Source organism: Heptranchias perlo, chromosome 9, assembly GCF_035084215.1.
Source record: "Heptranchias perlo isolate sHepPer1 chromosome 9, sHepPer1.hap1, whole genome shotgun sequence".
Taxonomy (NCBI): domain Eukaryota; kingdom Metazoa; phylum Chordata; class Chondrichthyes; order Hexanchiformes; family Hexanchidae; genus Heptranchias; species Heptranchias perlo.
In genome coordinates this window covers 41,956,091-41,981,354 of record NC_090333.1, presented here as the reverse complement: position 1 = coordinate 41,981,354, position 25,264 = coordinate 41,956,091, and the positions used below count along the sequence as shown (strand labels likewise).

At 38.9% G+C, this 25,264-nt stretch overlaps 1 protein-coding gene across 6 annotated transcripts in view; it reads right to left on the bottom strand.

Moving 5' to 3' along the window:
* The window catches only part of tm2d1 (TM2 domain containing 1), a 66,309-nt gene that overhangs the window by 5,734 nt on the left and 35,311 nt on the right, over positions 1-25,264 (bottom strand). For 4 of the 6 annotated variants that reach the window (XM_067990269.1, XM_067990268.1, XM_067990272.1 and 1 more), the window contains 2 exons: positions 20,753-20,826; positions 3,780-3,911 (listed from right to left, as the gene is read on the bottom strand). In XM_067990269.1, coding sequence (XP_067846370.1) covers positions 3,801-3,911; positions 20,753-20,826 — 185 coding nt within the window. In that variant the 3' untranslated portion in view covers positions 3,780-3,800. Of the gene's footprint in view, positions 1-3,779; positions 3,912-20,665; positions 20,827-25,264 lie in introns of those variants that run through there. The other 2 variants (XM_067990271.1, XR_010963863.1) reach the window with 2 other exon arrangements.

The following is a 25,264-nucleotide window of genomic DNA, read 5'->3' as shown; positions in this document are numbered from 1 at the left end:
CTGCCCTCTCAGGTGGACGTAAAAGATCCTACTGCACTAATCGAAGAGGAGCAGGGGCGTTCTCTCAATGTCCTGGCCAAAATTTATCAATCAACGGACATCTAAAACAGATGATCTGATCATTTATTTCACTGCTGTTTGTGGGAGCTTCTTGTGCGCAAACTGGCTGCCACGTTTCCTACATTATATGACTAGCTGCTCCAGAATATAGTCTTATGTTCATTCCAGTATGATAGTAGCATTATATGAATGAACTGCAGCCAAAGTGCAAATGCAGGATTATATGTACAAGTTAATTTCACTGATGAGTATAGGCGTATTGGGCTTAGATTTTCTGATGGGCAATATTTAATGCTGGTGTAACCCATTTAAATTCAAAGGGTTAATGGTGGAGTTGAAATAATGTCCATCAGATTATCCACTGGTGGGTGTTAAGATCTGGTTCAAATCTTGGATAGTTGGAGCACTAAAAGGAAATGATAGATAAGCAAACTATTAGCTGGTCTGATTTGCATGGATCTTATGTGCAAGGTTAAATGTTGCTAATACACTTTGTACTGAATCATGAGTTTCAAGTGAATACTGTTCTAGATATCTTCATTTAAATTTCACATTGATCATGCATTTTTTATTCCATGGTTTAATAAAACCATACAATCCAGAAAAAAAAAAGAAACTTTCCAACTAATCCAAACTATTAGGATTATTAAAACACTCAGGGGGTTTGATTTTAATCTGCTGAAATCGGCATTAAGGGGTGGTAATGGCCTCAAAATGGGATTGGTAGCCTTTTCGCCCCAGTAACCATGATGATCAGCCTGCTGCAACTTTCACAGGGCTCTACCACCAGGCAGCTGGAGTTCTTGCCTGCTTCAGGCGGTAGGCGCCTTTTAATCCTTTAAAGGTCAAAATCCTGGAACTCCATTCCTAACAGCACTGTGGGAGAACCTTCACCACATCGACTGCAGCGGTTCAAGAAGGCGGCTCACCACCACCTTCTCAAGGGCAATTAGGGATGGGCAATAAATGCTGGCCTTGCCAGCGCGCTCACATCTCATGAACGAATTTTTAAAAATGTAAATTGGAGTCCTATGATGTACATAGGACCCTGATTGCCACTTTAGGTCAGAACGGGTCAGAGCATGCACCGTGCTCTCTCCGACCAGCTTCATTGGCAATAGAACCAAAGAAGCCCTGTAAGTTTTAAATTATTTTTGTGGGCTCCTCCAGACCCCACAAAAGTACTGTAGGCCGCTGCTGGTCAGGGCTCACCCCCACAGCCTTGCCGCCCGCCCCCCACCCCCGACCATCTCAGGACCTATCTGCAGTTGCCACTGCGTCCCATTCAGCCGACATTCCTGTCGCCCAAAAACAGCAAGCTGCCTGGCGTGCCCATTTGGCAGCCGCAGTTTGCAAAACTGATTCATATGAGGCCCGGGCTATAGATTTCAGTTTTGATAAATATTTCATCCCATCTGTGATCACAAAGGATGATTTTGTGAAAATTCTCAGTAGAGTACTTGGTTAAGAACTCCACTGGTATAAAACTAGTCACTGGTATGATAAGCTAACATTGAGGAAGGAATTTTCACTTTTACAATATGTCTGTTGAACAGTTTGAGAGTGCCCTCTGCTGCTTCATCTGAGATCTGCTCACCTGCTATTTGTGGGAAACCTGGATAGAAAGATTTTGTAATCTGGGCGGTGGCACATTTCTATATACAAGTATTAAAAATATTGTATCATAAAAGATCTTTTTGTCTGGAGCAGGAACTATGAAACTGAAATAATAGCTAGTTTTGTTTTAATTTCTAATTCATTTCTTTTAACAAGATCTGCTCCAAACCTCTGTCATTGCTGCTCTGTAACCAGTTGCGAGGAGGTGGACAAACCAAGCGGAGGCAACTCTTCCAACCTCAAGAACCCAGCTCACAGCCACCAGTAGCTCAATTGAGATCAGGAACTTAGCATGTGGAAAAGAGGGATATGCCCACATCCCACTACTTCATGTACTAATTTACAATATCACAAAAATACTGTACGACTGGGGCACTGCTTATGTGGTTAATTTTAGTATTATGACTTTCAGTATAGTAAGCATAGACTATTAATTGGACATAATACATAGCCTTTACCAACAATGGATATAGTTGCTGTAATAAAAGGAATGAATGGTCCCATATTAATTTTCCCCTTGCCTGAATGCAGGGCAGGTGGAGTGCATCGAGTGTGCTTATAGCAGAAACAGTGCTTGCTCCACCCACTTAGGGAGACCAGACCTAAAGGGGCTCCACCCCCTTTTCCTCTCTAGCACCTGGCTTAACTTTACAGAAATATATCTGTATCGTGTGGCCGACAAAACGGGAGTCTCAGAAAGTCTACTACATATTGGTATATTTAAATTCAGTATAAAGTTTGACTATCCATATTAAGGGCTGAATTATGGTAAAGTCACATTATAAAAAGAATGCTTTGATTGAACTTGAGTGATTATTAACATTGCCATAAATGTGAATGGTGCAAATGGGAGGGGGAGGGGGGAAATTTATCAGTTTTAATGTGCTATGTACTCTTACTTCCCTTTATTTTTTAAGCACAATCCTTCCATTTCAAGGTGCAAACATAATTTACCAATTACAGGAAAAAATGATATTGAAAAAGTTTGAAGGATTTAATCATCTGTTCCAGATTTGAACACCACTGCAAAAGTTCAGAAGTACCTAAGCATAACTTAGTATTTCTTTCATTAAATTTTTAAAATGGAATAATTTGTATATATCTTTCAATGGTTTCATTTTCCTAACATTATCAGTTGCTTGAATTGGCAATTTTAACATTTTAAGCATGTAGGTTGGAAGAGAAGGAACTAAAGAGAAGTAAGTGAGTTAGAACACAGTTCCTTTATCTTTGGATCAAGTGCCTGAACCTAGCCCAGACTGATTGGATTGAAGTCTCCCCTCTCTGCTGGCTGTAAGGGTTCTATGTAAATAAGTTTGAGCAGTCGCAACCAATTCCACGTTAGACGTGGGCCATAGCAAAATACTGCCCATAATTCAGCATAAAATAGCAGTCTCAAAGAGGTTACAATGATGGCTGCCCTTTTGAGGTTGGGTTAAGGTACGTTGCAGGGGCGGATGGGAGCCCGTTCTATACCTGAACTCAAAGTACATTGTGCTGACACTGAGTGCCACGGTGGAAAAAATATTGAGTATCTTAACTTTGATGTGGCTCACTTTGTCTTTTAAAAATATTTATACAGTAACTTGTATTCATGTTAAGTCTATTAGGCTTTCTCAAGCCTCTCTAACCTCAGAGATTCTGTCTCTATGGTTAGGATATTATTCCCCTATGGCAACATAAGATTGTACTGGAAATGTCACTGTCTGAGTAGCCTGTGAATTTCTTCACAAAACTACGATATAAAACTTTATATTATTAAGTATCTTATGCAAAACACAGTAGAGCTTTAATCAGAATTTTGCCAATATTTACCTTTGTTAGTTTACACCTTTTACAAAAAAGGCTTCGCGTAAATGCCCCCAAGTTCTCTAAGAACATTAACTAGGGGCCATTTTCAACACCAAAGTAAAAAAAGTTTTTTTCTTATGGTAGGTATCTAAAATAAGGCACAGGCCTTAATCACAAGCTAAAATGATCAAATCCCACTGTTGTCAAAGGTCATGCATAGTCTCCAACGAGAAGTCAAAAAAATTAGTTCTAACTGGAGGTCATCAGGTAAAATTACATGTGCAAAGATTAGTCCTGCAGTGAAAACCTACCAGAATTAGAAATTTCAGGGTTCACTGTTCCATTTGTTTCTTTCTGTATGTATCATTGTCTATCACTAATCTTGTAAGTCTTGCTCCATAGTAATCTATGATGTAACTGGAACCATCTGCAGGTCCAACAATCTAGAGGGAGTTAAAAAAAAGGAAGACAGTCATTTCCAATAACTTCATACCATTTACAAAAACGAATCCCATATATTGACTCAAACAGCTGTTTTAAAATCGAAGAGCTAAATTTAAAAGTAGGGCATCCATTTTGTGGTGGACTATTTTGTATACTTCTTTTTCCACATATGCATTTTTTTTGTACTGGGGATGTCCTTGTTTTAAATGGACTTCAAAACACCAAATTAGTTATACCAGAACTGAGCGGTTATACCTATCAGCAAAGATTAAGCAGGCTGGGTTTCTTTTTTCTAGAAAAGAGAAGACTGAGGGGTGACCTGATAGAGGTCTTTAAGATTATGAAAGGGTTTGATTGGGTAGACGTGGAGAAGATGTTTCCACCTGCAGGGGAGACCAGAACCAGGAGCCATAAATATAAGATCGTGATTAATAAATCCAATAGGGAATTCAGGAGAAACGTCTTCACCCAGACAGTGGTTAGAATGTGGAACTCACTACTACAAGTAGTAGTTGAGGCGACTAGCATCGATGTTAGATAAACACACAAGGAAGAAAGGAATAGAAGGATATGCTGATAGGGTTAGATGATTGTAAACAATTTTACAACACCAAGTTATAGTCCAGCAATTTTATTTTAAATTCACAAGCTTTCGGAGGCTTCCTCCTTCCTCAGGTAAATGTTCAGGAGCTCCTCGAAGCCTACGCATTTATACATATAGAACAATACACCATGTATTGTTCTATATGTATAAATGCGTAGGCTTCGAGGAGCTCCTGAACATTTACCTGAGGAAGGAGGAAGCCTCCGAAAGCTTGTGAATTTAAAATAAAATTGCTGGACTATAACTTGGTGTTGTAAAATTGTTTACAATTGTCAACCCCAGTCCATCACCGGCATCTCCACATCAGGGTTAGATGAAGTAGGGAGGGAGGAGGCTCGTGTGGAATATAAACACCAGCATGGACCTGTTGGGCCGAATGTCCTGTTTCTGTGCTGTACATTCTATGTAATATGGGAGAAAATCATTAGAATCATAAAAATTATCACACCAAGCTATTTGGCCCATTGCATCTGTGTAGTGCAAGCACTTCAACTGGAGATATCTACTACAAACTCATCTCCCAAGTCAACCATCACTTGAGGTGGATGAAATTCTGTAGTTGGCTTTATTGTTTACTGCTCCCCCACCAAAAATGTCAGTGACTTTTTTGTGTTCCACGTATCCTTTTAGCAGATATGCACCTTCCCAACATCCTTTAATATTCTTTTTTGAATATTTATCAAATTCTCTTTTAAATTAAGCTATAGTTTCTGTCTCAATTATCACTTGTGTAAACGACTCCATTTCCAAATAACCATTTGTGTGACATAATACATTTAACTTCGCATTAAAATAATTTGAATCTCATGGTTTCAAAACAATAAAGGTTCGTATTAAAATACTGTATCTGTATAATTCAAAATTTCTATCCAGTAAAGCATCTTTATGATAACATGTGTTTTGTTACTCAACAGTCTAAGAAATAAGCATCCTTACAATAAACACACTGGCCAATATTAATTTTAAAAAAAAGAGTACTGCACAACAAACTGGACAGTGATGCAGGTTAGAATACTGTTATTTTCATCAATGAAGGTGAGATTTGGTTCTAATCATAGGAACATAGGAACAGGAGTAGGCCATTCAGCCCCTCGTGCCTGTTCCACCATTTGATAAGATCATGGCTGATCTGTGATCTAACTCCATATACCTGCCTTTGGCCCATATCCCTTAATACCTTTGATTGCCAAAAAGCTATCTATCTCAGATTTAAATTTAGCAATTGAGCTAGTATCAATTGCCGTTTGCGGAAGAGAGTTCCAAACTTCTACCACCCTTTGTGTGTAGAAATGTTTTCTAATCTCACTCCTGAAAGGTCTGGCTCTAATTTTTAGACTGTGCCCCCTACTCCTAGAATCCCCAACCAACGGAAATAGTTTCTATCCACCCTATCCGTTCCCCTTAATATCTTAAGCTTCAATCAGATCACCCCTTAACCTTCTAAACTCCAGAGAATACAACTCCAATTTGTGTAATCTCTCCTCGTAACTTAACCCTTGAAGTCCGGGTATCATTCTAGTAAACCTACGCTGCACTCCCTTCAAAGCCAATATGTCCTTCCGAAGGTGCGGTGCCAAGAACTGCTCACAGTACTCCAAGTGCGGTCTAACCAGGGTTTTGTATAGCTGCAGCATAACTTCTGCCCCCTTGTACTCCAGTCCTCTAGATAGAAAGGCCAGCATTCCATTAGCCTTCTTGATTATTTTCTGCACCTGTTCATGACACTTCAATGATCTATGTACCTGAACCCGTAAGTCCCTTTGGACATCCACTGTTTTTAACCTTTAACCATTTAGAAAGTACCCTGTTCTATCCTTTTTTGATCCAAAGTGGATGACCTCACATTTGTCTACATTGAATTCCATTTGCCACAGTTTTGCCCATTCACCTAATCTATCAATATCGTTTTGTAATTTTATATTCTCATCTACACTGCTTACAATGCCACCAATCTTTGCGTCATCGGCAAACTTAGATATGAGACTTTCTATGCCTTCATCTAAGTCGTTAATAAATATTGTGAATAATTGAGGCCCCAAGACCGATCCCTGCGGGACTCCACTAGTCACATCCTGCCAATGTGAGTACCTACCCATTATCCCTACTCTCTGTCGCCTTTCGCTCAGCCAACTTCCTAACCAAGTCCGTACTTTTCCCTCGATTCCAGGGGCTTCTATCTTAGCTAACAGTCTCTTATGTGGGACCTTATCAAATGCCTTCTGGATGTCCATATAAATAACATCCATTGACATTCCCCTGTCCACTACTTTAGTCACCTCTTCAAAAAATTCAATCAGGTTTGTCAGGCACGACCTACCTTTCACAAATCCATGCTGGCTCTCTCTGATTAACTGAAAATTCTCGAGGTGTTCAGGCACCCTATCCTTAATTATAGACTCCAGCATTTTCCCCACAACAGATGTTAGGCTAACTGGTCTATAATTCCCTGGTTTCCCTCTCTCTCCTTTCTTAAAAAGCAGAGTGACATGTGCAATTTTCCAATCCAGAGGGATAGTTCCTAATCTAGAGAACTTTGAAAGATTATAGTTAGGGCATCTGCAATGTGCTCACCTACTTCCTTTAAAACCCTGGGATGGAAACCATCTGGTCCTGGGGATTTGTCACTCTTTAGTGCTATTATTTTCTTCATTACTGTTACTTTACTTATGTTAATTTTATCGAGTCCCTGTCCCCGATTCAATATTAGTTTTCTTGTGATTTCCGGCATGCTATCCTCTTTTTCTACTGTAAATACTGACGCAAAGTAATTATTCAACATGTCCTCCATTTCCCCAATGTCAATGACAATGACAATATCCCCACTTTCAGTTTTTAAGGGGCCAACACTGCTCCTGACTACCCTTTTTTTCCGAATGTAACTATAAAAGTTCTTTGTATTGGTTTTGATATCCCTTGCAAGTTTCTTTTCATACTCTCTTTTTGTAGCTCTTACTATCTGTTTTGTGACCCTTTGTTGATCTTTGTATCTTTCCCATTCGCCAGGATCTGTGCCATTTTTTGCCTTTTTGTATGCCCTTTCCTTATGTCTTATACTGTCCCTTACCTCTTTAGTTGTCCATGGCTGTTTTTTTTGGCAAGTAGAGTTCTTGCCCCTCAGGGGTATAAACCAATTCTGTATCACGTTAAATGTTTCTTTAAACATTTCCCACTGATCATCAGTCATTTTACTCATTAACAGATTTGCCCAGTTTACTGTGGACAGTCTCGGTCTCATCCCATTGAAGTCGGCCTTACCCAAGTCTAGAATCTTAGCAGCTGACTCACTTTTTTCCCTTTCAAACACTACATTGAACTCAATCATGTTATGATCGCTATTGGATAGATGTTCACGCACAGTTAAGCCGTTAACTAAATCTGGTTCATTACTCATTACTAAATCTAGTATGGCTTGCCCCCTTGTTGCCTCCAGGACATACTGCTGTAGAAAACTATCCCGAACACACTCAAGAAATTCACTACCTTTCTGACAGGTGCTAGTCTGCTCTTCCCAATCTATGTGAAGGTTAAAGTCCCCCATTAAGACCACTATGCCTTTCTTACACGCTTGTCTAATCTCTGCATTTATAGAATCTAGCACTTCAGAGCTGCCGCCAGGGGTCCTATACACAATTCCCACTATAATCGTAGATCCTTTCCTATTTCTCAGTTCAACCCATAAGGTCTCTGTTGGCTGCTTACCCTCTCGTTATATCCTCCTTTATCATTGAAGTGATTTCATCTCTAGTCACTAAGGCTACTCCTCCCCCTCTTCCATTTTCCCTGTCTCTCCTGTAGACCTTATAACCCAGTATATTTAGTTCCCAATTCTGACCATCCTGCAGCCATGTCTCAGTGATAGCTATCATGTCATACCCTCCAATTTGAATTTGAACCTGTAGTTCATTTAATTTATTCCTTATACTCCGTGCATTTGTATATAGAACTTAGTTGGGCCACACACCCTAGCCTGACCTTCAGCTTTGATGCTGGGTTAATCGCCTTACACCTTCTAGTTTTCACTTTATCTGTAGTGTCTAAAGTACACTTTCTTTCTGCTGCTCCAAGCTTTTCCCTTTCACTTGTTCTTGAACAACTGTTTGTACTATTTGTATTGTAAATTTGTATTATATCATTAAGCTGATTTAATTCTATAGTAAAGTATACGTACAAATTAACAATCATGATCAGATTCCCTTAGTTCAATCAGTAAAATTTATCTTCACATAATATTTTTAATAGATATGCTACACTACCCCACTTCAGTGAGACATCTTCCTTAACTTCAGCAGACTAATTCCTCTGCATCTTGCATCAAATCAGGGCAAAACCTCCCTGCAGACTCCTGTCTTTTGCTACCTGACTACCTGTGCAACATCCTCCTTCCAAAAGCCAGACTGCCATTTAGGTGTCTGACATTCTGCTTTATTTCCCGACTATTCAGTCAGAAAGAGATAAAATACTTTCAACGCAAAGGATGTGAGGTGTTTACCAATTTCAGAGACAAGCCACTGAATAGCTTATTATTTACATTTTATGAGAAAACTATATCAAAGCCTGCTCATTGGCATCTTAACTATTTATCGCCTTCAACCTTTTTTTTGTACGTGCAGTAACACACTATGCTTTTAAAACACATTTTAAACAACTTTTTTCAAATCCTTTCTGTAGAAAACTGGTCAAGAAATCTTGAAACATTACATCTTCTCATCCTGGTATCATGCTCATGAATGTACATTGCAGTTTTTTCATGGCTCCAATATCCTTTCTATAAAACATGCCCAAAGCTACACACAGTAGTTCAATTGTGACCTAAGCAGTGTTTTGCACAGATTCATTACCATCTCCTTGCTTTGATATTCAATGCCCTTGAATATAAAACCCAGAATTCCATTTGCCCTTTTTATGTTTTTTTCCACCTTTAAATCTGATTTAAAAGCCCTGTTTCACTACATTATTAATGCTCTGTGGTATATTTCCATACTCTTTCTCCCACCACCACCCCCCCAAAATCCACCAATTCAGATTTATCTTTGTTGAACTGCATTTCCCACATATCTGCCACTCCCTAACCTGTTTCATTCTGTAGTCTCCTATATTCTTTCTCAGTTTGCCATGCTTCTTAATTTGGTATCAGCAAATTGCGATATTATTCTCTCTAAGCCCATGTCCAAATAATTTAAGTGTACACAATTCCATGTACCTACAAAGCCAAATGCGAGCTTATGTAGTGGTTTTATTTCTATATTTGACAATATGAATTAACTACAATGTGAATTTTTACAATTCAGAACTCTAAAATCAGCCAGAAATGTGGTCAGCAAAGTAGAATTTCAGTGGCTCACCCAAATTCCTGGTGGTCAACCACAGAACCAGATTCAATTTTTCATGGTTAATAATAAAAATTACATTTGAGTTGTGCGCAGAGAAGAAAAGAATATATTTTGCACAGTTACTTTGGAAGTTGATTAATGGATTACATTGGGTTAAAAAATGCAAATACTAGAAGTGTGAAATTAAAACAGAAAATGTTGATTAAGAGCCTCATCCAAAATGTTTCTCTTTCAGGTGCTGACTGATCTGCTATGCATTTCCAGCATTTTCTCATTTACAAACATCTCATTTACTTGAGCTAGTTTTGTTTAATATAAAAACTTGTTCTGTAATTTTAAAAAAATTAGAATTCAATGAATGATGCGACTGTATTTGCTAGACAGTAGCTGTTAACTAGACAATGTACTGTAATTGTTTCTCAAGCTGCTTTTGATGTCAGAACTCTGACTCAGAATGGCGATCAGTTTTACACATACAATTCAGTAAAGTAGATTTATTAGCTTTACAAATCACGAGTCACAACTTATAAAAACTTTACTGTGATTGTGATTGTTTTCTTTTCCTTTTCCAATCCTCAAAAGAGACCATTAGGATCAAGAAATAAACAATTCAACATGTTCCATACACTGACTGATATCAACAATTTTTACAAATAAACTGGGCCAAGTAATAATTGTTAATTTTTCTGATGGGGAGTGGGTGGGGGAAGAAATAGACCGTTGCTGCCGATTGTCTGTTTTTGGAAACAAAATGTGCAAATCGGACTAAATCCGGGAGTTGTACCAAACAATTACACCCGTTGTCTACCCTACCTGCACAGAAAGGTCACTATACCAATTTGGTAAAAATAGGCTAAGACTTGAACTGTGACACATTTATTTTTACACACAATATGAATGCATTGTGGCAGCTCGTACTTCCAATTCATTGAATGTTTAATAGTATAATATGTTACCTATTATTTATCAGGTTAGCTCATTGGATTAGGGACATCACACCACTGCTTGCTAGAAGCAGAAACAATTTTTAAAAAATAATTATACCTATATATGTATGTGCACTCTTAACTCAAAGTCTTATCATTGAATTTTTAACATCAAATTCCCATCTTGGGTGTGATAGTTACATTGTATAATTCAAATTTTTTAGTGCATAAATGATTTTGGAGTAGACTGTATGAATGTGATCTGTGAAAGCAGTTGGCAGCTATTGTGACAAAATCCCAGCATGCCAGAATTTACAGTGCACAACTTATGATTTCACTGTGTACCTTTCTTACCACAAACTGCCCATATACTACATTGATACTTTAGAATAACATCTACAAAGATAGGCAACGTGAAAAACAGTTTATTTTAACTTTGGACATACCAAAGTTTGCAGTTACTGATAGGCTCAAGTCACGTTAAGTCGTGTTTCGCTTTTTATTATGAAATATCCAGACATCTTATCGCAGTGTGAGAAACTTTCCACAGCAGTCACAGCTGGTTCACATCTAAAAGCAGTGTTCATGAGCCATATTGCTCGCTTTTATCCATGTAAAATGATTTTTTTTTAAAATGTTGGCTATAACTTTGCTCCACCCAAATTTCATGGCTTCAGTAATTAATTTGCGGAAAAGGCAAAGCTAAAAATTCGTAGATTTCATCAGATCAGTAGATAAATGTTTGTACAGCTGTGATTTTCATTCTTTACTTTCTAACCTTACATAAGGAAGGAGATGCATTATTGTACACTGTGCAATAATTCGAGCAGTATTTTGCAGATCACTGAGCCGAGAGATGGAATTTAAAAAGAAAGTAAAAATGTTCATGGTATAATTGGTTTGTGTGACCAATCTGCATATTTTTCTTCTGAAGCTCAGTTCCAAAGGACCCTCAGGAAAGGACCATTCCTTTAAACTGGGGTACATGCCACAGCTAGCTCAGAACAATATAAAATGTGCATCCAGACAAAAACTGAATAAATCCCTATGCTACACTGGACTCGACTGCTTAATTAGTAAGTTTTAACAAAAAAACTGAGAAAATACTAGTTCCAAATAAAATTTCTGTACATTAAAAAAAAATCAGCAACATAAACAATAGCAAGCAGATAAACTGGCTCAATAAAAAAACAACCACTATTCTGTTTATTACAATGGAAAATAACGGTTATAATATCTGAAAGGCCTGCAATTATTACAGTGATATCCCAAAACTTAATGAATTGGGGAAACTGCTGCATCTACTAAAACTAAAGGTGCTGCAAATTCTGTTTTTTAAAAAATGTACAAGCTGTGCATGTCTCACATGACAGTGATTTTCTATAATGATGAAAAATGTGTGGAAACTTCCCATTCTACCAATTAATTGATATATTGTGATCCGTGTACTGATTTGCATCTACAATAAAAATTAGATTTTGGTGGTATTAAATGAAGCAGCTTAATGGCCAGAGTAGACAACTTTTGGATTGAGAACAATTCACTTTATATTTAAAAAGTGTGTTTAATAACCAGAATGAATTTAAATTGCAGCCTTTTAACAATACTGAAAACAAAAAAAAGACCCTGTAGAGATGTCAACACTTGGTCACTAGTTACCATACAATTTGTTATTTTTTAAATGCATCTTTACCACCACTGTCAGAGGGTTGGATTTGATTACTGACTGATTACCAGTTTGTGGCAGATTTCTTCAGTTTAAAAATGTTATTAATCTTTTTTCAGATGTTTTGGTGAACAATTCACATTTTACTTGCATTTAATTTGTATTTGTATTTATTTTTCAGTCCAAGTTTAGCCCCATGCCATTATTTCATCTCTATGGCTTCGTGCCATGTTACACAAGATAAGGTCTCATGGGGTTGGAGGTTAATGGACAGAAAACAGAGTATAGGAATAAACGAGTCATTTTCAGATTGGCAAACTGTAACTAGCGGGGTGCCGCAAGTACTTGGGCCTCAGCGATTTACAATCTATATTTATGACTTAAATGAAGGGACCAAGTGTAATGTATCCAAGTTTGCTTATGATACAAAGTTCGGTGGGAAGGTAAGCTGTGAGGAGGACACAAAGAGTCTGCAAAGGGATACAGACAGGTTAAGTGAGTGGGCAAGAAGGTGGCAGATGGAGTATAATGTGGGGAAATGTGAGGTAGGAAATTTAGAAAAACTGAATATTTTTTAAATGGTGAGAAACTATTAAATGTTGATGTTTAGAGGGATTTGGGTGTCTTTGCACACAAAACACAGAAAGTTAACATGCAGGTACAGCAAGCAATTGGGAAGGCAAATAGTATGTTGACCGTTATTGCATGGGGGCAAGAGTATGGAAGTCTTGCTGCAATGTACAGGGCTTTGATGAGACCATACCTGGAGGACTGAGTGCAGTTTTGGTCTCCTTACCTAAGGAAGGATATACTTGCCTTAGAGGCGGTGCAATGAAGGTTCACTGGATTAATTCCTGGGATGAGAGGGTTGTCGTATGAGGAGAGATTGAATAGAATGGGCTATACTCCCTAGAGTTTAGAAGAATGAGAGGTGATTTAATTTAAATGTATAAAATTCTTAGAGGACTTGACGGGGTAGATGTTGAGAGGTTGTTTCCCCTGGCTAGGGGGCATTGTCTCAAGATAAGGGGTCAGCCTTTCAGGACTGAGATGAGGAGAAATTTCTTCACTCAGAGGGCTGTGAATCTTTGGCATTCTCTACCCCAAAGGGTTGTGGGTGTTCAGTGGATGAGTATATTCAAGGCTGAGGTCAATAGATTTTTGGACACTAAGGGAATCAAGGGATACGGGGATTGGGTGAGAAAGTAGAGTTGAGGTCGAAGATCAGCCATAGAATCATAGAAAATTTACAGCATAGGAGGCTGCCGTTCGGCCCATCGTGTCCGCGCCGGCCGGAAATGAGCCACCCAGTCTAAGCCCACTTTCCAGTTCTTGGTCCGTAGCCTTGTAGGTCACGGCACTTTTTAAATGAGTTGAGGACTTCTGTCTCTATCACCCTTTCAGGCAGTGAGTTCCAGACCCCCACCACCCTCTGGGTGAAAATTTTTTTCCTCAGCTCCCCTCTAATCCTTCTACCAATTACTTTAAATCTATGCCCCTGGTTATTGACCTCTCTGCTAAGGGAAATAGGTCCTTCCTATTCACTCTATCTAGGCCCCTCATAATGTTGGACACCTCAATTAAATCACCCATCAGCCTCCTTTGTTCCAAAGAGAACAACCCCAGCCTATCCAATCTTTCCTCTTTGCTAAAATTCTCCAGTCCTGGCAGCATCCTCGTAAATCTCCTCTGTACTGTCTCTAGTGCAATTACATCCTTCTTGTAATGTGGTGACACAGTACTCAAGCTGCGGCCTAACCAGTGTTTTATACAGTTCCAGCCATGATTTTATTGAATGGCGCAGCAGGCTCAAGGGGGCGTATGGCCTACTCCTGCTCCAATTTCTTATGTTCTTACAAATCCAACTCAAGCTTTATTCAAGTTTCTACTAAAATGTAAAGTTTGGGTATTTAATTCAACATTAATTTGTATATTTGTAATATTTCTCAGCCTAAGTTCAGTTCCCCTGACTAGTCCTGCAGCCTTGGGAACCACAGATCAGTTGATCCTGCTCCAGAAAAAACAAAATTTATATTTAATTTATTCTGCCAGCTCCACTTCCTGATTCCATGCTGTAATGCCCACCTGACACTTCCCCACCCAAATGCTCTGCTCCCTGGTGGGGGACAAGCATTCCCAAATATGGATGAACTAAAAATAACAGGTGTCCCTACCTCACAAGCAACTGCAGGAATCTACAAAAATGTGTGGAAACATTCTAATTGTTTAAACTGCGAGCATAGCTTTATATTTACGAAGTGTCATACTTCGAAAACAAAGTGAATTTGCACAGGTCTAAAAAGCCACAGGCTACAACCACTGAGACAGATGGGGGATTTGATGTGGTGATTAGCCAACTATCCTTGTCCTGTCAACTGGGGACGTTAAGCAATTTGTCATCTCATCTCAGATGGCCTACAAAACAACCACACCTATTATGATGGGGATAATTCTATTTATGTGAGCCCATCAGGAGGTGTCTTTGGGAATAGATGCTTGAGAGAGGAGGTAGTCAGTTTGGGTGACAGACCTATTGGTGAATCCCTGAATGGGGAAGTAGTTGAAGAAAAGGGGAAAAATAAACACTTGGGTAGTTACTCAGGTTCTACACAGGAGACTGAGGTATAAGCCTGGACCTGAAGCTGAAAGGCAAGACGGAGAAGGCCAAATTTTGCAGTTAGAAATTGGCCTTGAAAGAAAGGCAATGTCAAAAAAGTAAGTCAGCCTACAAAAGGGACAGAGTGCATGGTTTACTGTTTTTCAAGGAAAGGAGCAAGATTAAGTGAAGGAAGTAAGATTTGCTTTAACTGTTACTCTGTATGTTCAGTTGCTGTCTGTAAAATAAAGCAGTTTAGTAATTCTCATCTGACCTAATCTCACTGAAGTATTTTTTAGTCTATCTTCGGAAAGATTGGAGATGCACACACTTCTATTTCTCAGGAATTGGGAGGAGGTGACGAACGGGAGGGGTGGAGTGACGTTTTAGAGGCAAACATGAAACAGACTGCATTGTTACCATTTGCAAATCTGTTAACCATTCATTGCCATTGTTAATTTCCACAATTCACAGAGACCAATAGATCAGTTTTCTCTTGCTTTGTTCTGCTCCATGAATCAAACATTTAAAATAGTCCAGTTTTTAATGCTGCAGAGGTAAAAACAGTAAAACAAGAAGGAAAAAGGGACAGTGAAAAGATGAAACAGAATAGTAATGGACAAGGAAATAATAAGTGAAGGAGAGAAAAGAACATGGAGAGACATGAGAGTAACAGAAGTGAAGGAGGAAGCAGGCTGAAGCAGAGAAGCTGACACAGAGCAGGGCAGTAAAAAGCAGAGGGGAAGGAGAAGACCAAGAATTGTGGTATTGTAAGCCTTGTAGGCTTTTTTTTGAAGAACAGGTTTACTGGTACCTAATTAGTAAGGCACAAAACGTTTTGAACATTTTTCAGTGGGACCCAGTTTGAGGATACTCCGTCGAACTCAATATTCCTCCTGTACTACCAAGACCAAGGAATATATCATCTATGAAAGCACTGGACCAGTAGAAACTTGGGATGCATTGACATTATGGAATTTCACTTATCTTTGAGGGTTAGGGAGAAATTATACAGAACATGAGTGGACAGATTGTTTATGCTTTGTGGAAACAGTCCTGATGGGCCAAATGGCCTTTGCAAGGCTCATGTTTTCTTAATCTATGCCATTTTAGTGAGGTCCATAATAAATTACCTATAGTTTCTGTTTTTGTTTTTATACAAGCAAACAGGATAAACACACATGCAATCATACCCAAGGTAATTCTAGCATTTGGTATAAGCCAAAGCATTCAATGCATAATCCGTTTAAGACAATCTCAGCGTAGCAAAAGAAAGATTATTTTGCTCAGCCACAGCTGTCACTAACAATAAAGCATGCTTCATATCTAGGCAATGAGATAATTAACAAGGTATTACATTTATATTGGATCCATTCCAATCAAAATGAATCAGGTAAAAATAGATATTATACAAGCAAACTGTGAGCATGCAATGATTTTTTGTGTTCTCATAATGGTGCACAACTTTTTGTCTCCCTTTTGTACTGAACCATTGACATCACTGCCTTAGGACAGCAACATGACAATTAAAACATCCAATGACATTTTAAAACATTTTTACAACTTACAAATGACTGTGACTAAATGGTATGTTTTCTATGTAATTTAGCAAATATTCTAGGCTTTGCAGTCTAATAAATTAAATTTCCTTCTCGGCCCCATTGACTCAGTGCCTAAATAAGCTGTGGTTATCTGCATTCTGTATTATCGAAACCACATTACATTCCTCATTTTTAAACATTCATATTCTGTACGCAAATGATCCATTACTGATGTGCTATTCAAATCAAGGGATACATGGCATGTTCCAACAGAATTTATGGTTTGCTGCACATCTTCATTACACCTGGAGGAGAGTTGGGTGGAGATATTAAATCTTAAAACCACATTCCTTTTAATCGCTTGAGAGCACCTCTTCATCTGAAGCTATGAAACATAAATTGAAAGCTACTGAATGCACTCTTATGTGTGTGGAAAGAAGTCTTTGCATGTGATCCGTATTTTAATACACTTGCATTAAGGTATATAAATAGGCCAGCAACTGCACGGACAGTACTTGTAATGAAAGAGCATCCAGGTACACAAAGCCTAAAGCTAAATTAACAACAAGTCAGGCCACATTTCTTTTTAAATTGATGTTGAAAAGTCACAATAATAATAGCAGGCATGCTTTAATACAATAGGCACATTTAAAAAGAAGTTTCACAGCACTTTTCTCCAAAAAGGTTGAGGGATCTTTCACCAAGTTCTTAGCAACTGAAGACAAGAGTCTTGTCCCTCTTTACTATATATTGTACCACAGAAATTTACTGAGTTTAGATGAGGATGATCTGAATGGAATACAATTACTTAATTTGTTAGGACTGCTCGTATTCAGTTTATGCACAGAAAAAGAAATGACAGAAAACGTGCATCAAATATTTGTTAGTTTCAATGTGGGATCTAATCCTTTGTTCGATCAGGTGCCACATAAGAGGTTGTTACACAAGATTAGGACTCATGGGATTGGGGGTAATATATTAGCATGGATTGAGGATTGGTTAACGGACAGAAAACAGAGAGTAGGAACAAATAGGTCATTTTCGGGTTGGTAGGTTGTAACTGGTGGAGTGCCACAGGGATCAGTGCTTGGTCCTTAGCTATTTACAATCTATATTAATCACTTAGATGAAGGGGCCAAGTATAATGTATCCAGGTTTGCTGATGATAGAAAGCTAGGTGGGAAAGTAAGCTGTGAGGAGGACGCAAAGAGTCTGCAAAGGGATATCAACAGAGCCAGCATGGATTTGTGAAAGGTCGGTCGTGCCTGACAAACCTGATTGAATTTTTTGTAGAGGTGACTAAAGTAGTGGACAGGCGAATGTCAATGGATGTTATTTATATGGACATCCAGAAGGCATTTGATAAAGTCCCACATAAGAGACTGTTAGCTAAGATAGAAGCCCATGGAATCGAGTGAAAAGTACGGACTTGGTTAGGAAGTTGGCTGAGCGAAAGGCGACAGAGAGTAGGGATAATGGGAAGGTACTCACATTGGCAGGATGTGACTAGTGGAGTCCCGCAGGGATTTGTCTTGGGGCCTCAATTATTCACAATATTTATTAACGACTTAGATGAAGGCATAGAAAGTCTCATATCTAAGTTTTCCGATGACGCAAAGATTGGTGGCATTGTAAGCAGTGTAGATGAAAACAAAAAATTACAAAGCAATATTGATAGATTAGGTGAATGGGCAAAACTGTGGCAAATGGAATTCATTGTAGACAAATGTGAGGTCATCCACTTTGGATCAAAAAAGAATAGAACAGGGTACTTTCTAAATGGTAAAAAGTTAAAAACAATGGATGTCCAAAGGGACTTAGGGGTTCAGGTACATAGATCGTTGAAGTGTCACGAACAGGTGCAGAAAATAATCAAGAAGGCTAATGGAGGACTGGAGTACAAGGGGGTAGAAGTTATGCTGCAGCTATACAAAACCCTGGTTAGACTGCACCTGGAGTACTGTGAGCAGTTCTTGGCACCGCACCTTCGGAAGGACATATTGGCCATGGAGGGAGTGCAGCATAGGTTTACTGGAATGATACCCGGACTTCAAGGGTTAAGTTACGAGGAGAGATTACACAAATTGGGCTTGTATTCTCTGGAGTTTCGAAGGTTAAGGGGTGATCTGATCGAAGTTTATAAGATATTAAGGGAAACAGATAGGGTGGATAGAGAGAAACTATTTCCGCTGGTTGGAGATTCTAGGAGTAGGAGGCACAGTCTAAAAATTAGAGCCAGACGTTTCAGGAGTGGTAGAAGTTTGGAACTCTCTTCCGCAAACTGCAATTGATACTAGCTCAATTACTAAATTTAAATCTGAGATAGATAACTTTTTGGCAACCAAAGGTATTAAGGGATATGGGCCAAAGGCAGGTATATGGAGTTAGATCACAGATCAGCCATGATCTTATCAAATGGCAGAGTAGGCACGAAGGGCTGAATGGCCTACTCCTGTTCCGATGTAACAGGTTAAGTGAGTGGGCAAGAAGGTGGCAGATGGAGTACAATGTGGGGAAATGTGAAATTATTTACTTTGGTAGGAAAAACAGAAAAACAATATTTTTTAAATGGTGAAGAACTATTAAATGTTGGTGTTTAGAGGGATTTGGGTGTCCTTGTACACGAAACACAAAGTTAACATGCAGGTACAGCAAGCAATTAGGAAGGCAAATGGCATATTGACCTTTATTGCAAGGGTAGGAATACACGAGTAAGGCAGTCTAGCTGCAATTGTACAGCGCTTTGGTGAGACCACACCTGGAGTGATGTGTGCAGTTTTCGTCTCCTTACCTAAGGAAGGTTATACTTGCTTTAGAGACAATGCAACAAAGGTTCACTAGATTGATTCCTAGGATGAGAGGGTTGTCCTATGAGGAAAGATTGAATAGAATGGGCCTATACTCTCTGGAGTTTAGAAGAATGAGAGGTGATCTCATTGAAACATAGAAGATTCTAAGAGGGCTTGACAGGGTAGATGCTGAGAGGCTGTTGCCCCTGGCTGGAGAGTATAGAACTAGGGGACATAGTCTCAGGATAAGGGGTCAGACATTTAGGACTTAGATGAGGAGGAATTTCTTCACTCAGAGGGCCGTGAATATTTGGAATTCTCTACCCCAGAGGGCTGCGGATGCTCATTGGTTGAGTATATTCAAGACTGAAATCGATTGATTTTTGGACTCTAAGGGAATCAAGAGATATGGGGATCGCGTGGGAAAGTGGAGTTGTGGTCGAAGATCAGTCATGATCTTAATGAATGGCTGAGCAGGCTCGAGGGGCCGTATGGCCTACTCCAACTCCTATTTCTTATGTCCTTATAGGTTGATCCTAAAGTCCAGTGGTCAGAGTCCTTACTCTAAGTTATATCTAGACTAAAGGATTTCAATGTATTCATATCCATTCAATTGTTGCAGTTAAGCTGAATTTTTTTTTTGTAAAATTCCTATGTTCCCATTCATAATGGCATCTGCCTAAGTAAATTTTTCTTGCTGTAATTACACCCTCCAGCCAGTGGTGCCACCACAGAACAATTGAGGTGAGTCTTCCAGCTCCTCAGCTTGTACTACAGAGAAACTTCTATGCTCCAACCAACACTACTACTCTGCTTCCCAAATTAAGATATATTTTGCTATTTATATTAAAAAAATCAAACTATTACATAAAAATAAGGACTTTAAAATTGTAATTGAATTCTATCTGTGCTTCATGGTCCAATCGTCTCCTGCTCTCTAGCCCCACTTCATCTGAAGACTACACTTGATCTCAACTCTTCATGTGTTGGCGCTTGTCTTTAGCTTTGATGCCATGTTACTACAAAGATGAACACAAATGAGTACAATCATCCCTGAATTGGCTTTTTGCTCACATATACAAAATAGGGCTGAGGATGCAAGTCATCTAACTTTATGTCACAGTATGACAATTTTATGATGGCCTAACAGCACCATTCACCTTAGTCCCATTTCAGTTTAAGCTGAAATTTAACAGAATTTCCAGTTTAACCATTTATCTGTTTAATTATCCTTAATAAACACAACTTAATGCACGCCTGCATATGGTTGCTATTGCATTTAATTATGGTATTACCTCTTAGTCTACAGAAACATAATCCACACATCACTCAACATACAAGATTTCTAGCAGGTTGGCAGATCTCTTGAACTGATGGTATCAACTCACCTGCACAGAGATAAGAACAAAGTCAATAAGGCTGCCAATTCCACAAAACCCAACAGTGCAGAACTTCAACAAGCCTGGATAGAAAACAAAAAGATTTAATTAAATCCTTGTGCATTATTCTGTACACAGATCACAACATCTGGGGCATTCAGTTAGCTGAACATTTTACCACATCTCAAAGAGCTGTTATATATACCTCAATGTTCACTTAAAAAAAACATTAATATACTTCCATTGTATGCACTTTTAAGTACATAGAGTGATTTTTGCATACAGCCGGTAGCAAATCAAATCAAAAAGTACAATTAAGCAAATCAGAACATCAGGTATACACTAAAGTTATTGCTTACTATCTTTTATGTTTTAGAAGCGAAATAAAAATCACAAGCGTGAATCTTCAAACTCTTCATCATGAGCGGTAGTGTCGTGGTTATCATACTTGACTAGCAGCCCAAAGGTTCAAATCCAGCTTGGTAATTTTTGAAACTGAATTCAATAGATCTAGTAATTTGAGAGTGGGCAACTGAAAGAATAACCATGACAGTTGCCAGATTGTCATAAAAACCCAAATGGTCCCGAATGACATTCTGATCTGGCCTACATGTGACCAGTCCCATACTATGTGGTTGACACTTAATGCCCTCAGGGCAACTAAGAATGGGCAATAAATGCTGCCTTATCCACATGCCAAGAAGAAATTAAAAATAAGTAACTGCTTTTCTAAGAAAATATAAAACATAATGATATTCATCAATTTAAGTATATGAAAAAAAACACACCCACTCCAATTTTCTTAGCTAGTCATCTGTAAGTTCAATGGACCATAGATCCCAGGCTTTCTGCAAGATTATAGGGCATTACCTATAACATACATTTAATTCTGTCACTGAAAATGCTTGGATCTTATAGACTGCAACAATGAAGATTGAACAAGCATATGCTGGCAAAGGCCTGATAGACAATACAGTGCCTAAATCACAATCCAATACTTGCATACTCAAATCCCAGAATACCTACTGAACTGTCAATTATATTAATCCAACATAGTCTGAAAGAAGCTTTTTCTCAGGTCTGGGCACTACAAGTACTTTAGTAGATCATTGAGCAATGTGTTTCATGGTAGAAAGGCTGACAAGTCAGTTGAACCCCATTATATATGCCCTTCCTATTCAGAGATCACAAAGCAATATTGATAGTGGTTCTGAAGTCTAAAGCCCAGACCGTTGCTGTTTCCTCACTAAATGGCAGTGGTGGTTTTCTCCTGGTGGAATGAGAGGAATTGAATTATAAAAGTTGACTCTCATGTGGTGTTGCTCAAGATGAGTCTAAGAATGCTACGTTTTATAACATGGATCCAATAAGGCTCAAATGAAATTGTCTCCTTTTCCCAGCAAAGATAGAGATAACCACCAAAACCAAGTTTACATTCTACAAAGAGAGAGTTTCTTTTCCTCTCCCTCTCTCCAACCAAATCAACTGCCCCTGTGGTTTCCACATTCCCCAGGCTGCAATGCTGCTGAAACACAATTGAGAGTTTGTTCATCAGCGATGGACTTCTAACCATATGCATATTGGGTCTGTTGGTTAAATGGGGTAGCATGTAACTTATGGAGAAGGGAGCCAGGGTTCTATCACCGGCACTCCTCCTCCAACGTTTAAATGCTATTCCTCAGTGACATTATCTAGAAGCACAGGGTCACCTGTACACATTTGCTGTGAACACCTGGTTCGACCTTGCCACTTCCTCCATTGATCCAATGGTCATTGCCACGATCTCCACCTACAAATTTGATGTTAGCAGCTGGATGAGCCAAAATTTCCTCCAGCTTAATGTCAGCAAAACCAAAACCACTTTCTTTAGCTCTCAGAAACAGAAGTAGTACATTTTTTTTCACATTCACTGGAGTCTCTATCAAATGGTGGTTCCTGGGAATTGTAATCTGCTACATTGAAGTCCAACTCTCAAATTGTCTGTTTACATCAGACCTCAAACATAGGGAATCAGCTGGCCTTGGACAGGCTACGTATATGGGGAGTGGAGAGGGTTATTCGGACCCAAGGCTCAGAGAAGAGTAGCCAGGATGATTCCAAGGCTTGAAGCTTACCTTATGAAGAAAGTTTGTCGGAGCTAAATTTGTGGTCAAACAAAGTTGAGAGATTTTTAAAATGCTGAGAGGCAAGGCTAATGTAGATATAAGGAGGTTATTTAATTTTGTAAGCACAAAGCTAGAGGATACAAGTAACTTGTTTCGATTTGTAATCAAATATCCCTAGAATACTTGGTTGTCTTGTTGATAACTGCTTCATATTTACTTTTCTACCTTCTTTATGATGTTTTTGCTCCGAGGTAAGGGATGTTAATGTTGGGGTTAGCCTGATCCAAGAAAAAAACAAGTTTGCTGTCTTTTTAAATCTACTATGGCAACACATTGGGGTTTTATTCGTGAAGCCTTGACTTGCTACAGACAAATTTTTAATCTAATATTGTTATCTTAAGAATGATCCAATAGTGGTACTGAAATGTAGCATATCTGCAAATTAGCAACTGGAAGGCAACTGATCAATAACTTGAAATTTTCAAAGAGAATTTATTCTCCTTGCCACCTCCCAACTCTCTTTACTAGCTCGTTCATAAACTACCAAATACACCTTGATCAATGTCCTAAAATTATGCAGTTTAATGGTTAGTACAGGAATCTGTAATGGTGTTCTGAATTGGAATAGTGTCACAATCCTCACTGATTTGCAATTCATTAATCCCCATGCATTTCACACTTATCCAATAATAAGCTACTTTTATATTGGTACTGTTTTAATTCAGAAACTCTGCATTTATGTTGCTACATCCTGCTTCGTGTCCTGGCAGCAGACTTGTGGATGTAATTTTGTTATTCTTAAACCAGGTTTTCCTAGCAACCAACTTTGGGGTTGATGCTTGCTGCACTGACATGGCAGTACAACAGCAGACATAATGCCTATGCATTTCATATTTATGCTACGTGTGTGAAATTACTGGGAACTAATTGCATATCAATGGAGAGTAGAAAATTGGTTTCAATACAACTACAATGGGGAAAACTTTAGGGAAGGGAAACAAGAGGGGAGAAAAGGCAGGGGAGAAATTCCACAGTGGACACTAAATCATGCAGCTATGGGATCGTGGAGTACTGGGGCCCTCTCAATTTATTTTGTGGCAATGAAGATATGCTTTCTTTCCCCAGTTACCGCTTGCAAATTTTCTCATAGTTTTCTTCTGATATTTGTGGTATTTTTACATTAATCTTTTGTTTACTTTGGGCATGTGAGGGTAGAACTTACTTTTACAAGAACAAAATAATCAAACAAAAATATCCTCGAGCAGCAGTAATTTTTTCAAGCATCCCTAAACTGGCAGAACATATCAAAATACCACAGCAGTTAAATCTGAACTTATTGTTCATCCCTGTTGGGTTGAGCATTATGCCAAACCACAAGAATGTTTTGAACTCTGCATTCACAAGTTACTCCTTTAAGTGGTATAAACTTCTTACTGTATCCATAAAAGGTAACTTGATTAACCTTGCAGTTTGCTAAACCAATTGCCTCTGTTATTTACTAATTTCTTGTTCAATGTGAATAGAAAATTTTTCACCCAAACTTCACTCAATTCTACAATTGCCAATGAGTAGCTAGGAAGATATGAAATGTACAATACATACCTTAGAAATCCATATTACAGTTACAGAATCATTGACTTGATCATCAATAGCAAACGCAGAAAAAAATGGTAATAGCAACTTGAATTTACAATAGCATATTTTTTATAGACTAACATCCCAAGACGCTTCATACAGACATAAGGGGGGGAAAATGGATGCAGAGTCAAAGTAAGAGATGAGGAGGGCTAAGTAAAAAGCTTGGTCAAAGAGTTGGGTTTTAAAGAGCGTCTTAAGAGGAGGAGAGGGAGGTGGAGAGTTCAGGGAGCCAAAGGTGTGGGGCCTAGACGGCTGAAGGCATGGCTACCAATGGTGGGGCAAAGAGTGGGGGTATGCATAAGAAGCAAGAGTCAGAGGAATGAACAGTCGGGGGGGGGGGGGGAGGAAGAGAGGGGGTTGTAGAGCTTGTGCAGGTTAGATATAGGGAGGGAAGAGGTCAAGGACGGATTCAAACATAAGGATGAGAATTCTAATTTAGAGGTGTTGGAGGACCAGGAACCAATGTAGGTTAGCAGGACAGGGGTGATGGGTGAGCAGGACGGTGCGATAGGACATGTACAGCAGTGTTTTTGATTAAATGAATGGAGGGTGAAGGATGGGAGACCAGCCAGAATACCATTGGAATAGTCAAGTCTGAAGATGACAAGGACATGGATCAAGGTTTCAGCTGCATCAGTCTTTACGATAAAGAGGATGGAGGTTGAACAGGTCGCCGAGACCGTTAACAGTCAGGATCAGCCTGTGATGATGGTCAGGGAGGGGGATTGAGGTGATGGCAAGGTATTGGAGTGTGTTGCAGGGGCCAAAGACAACGTCT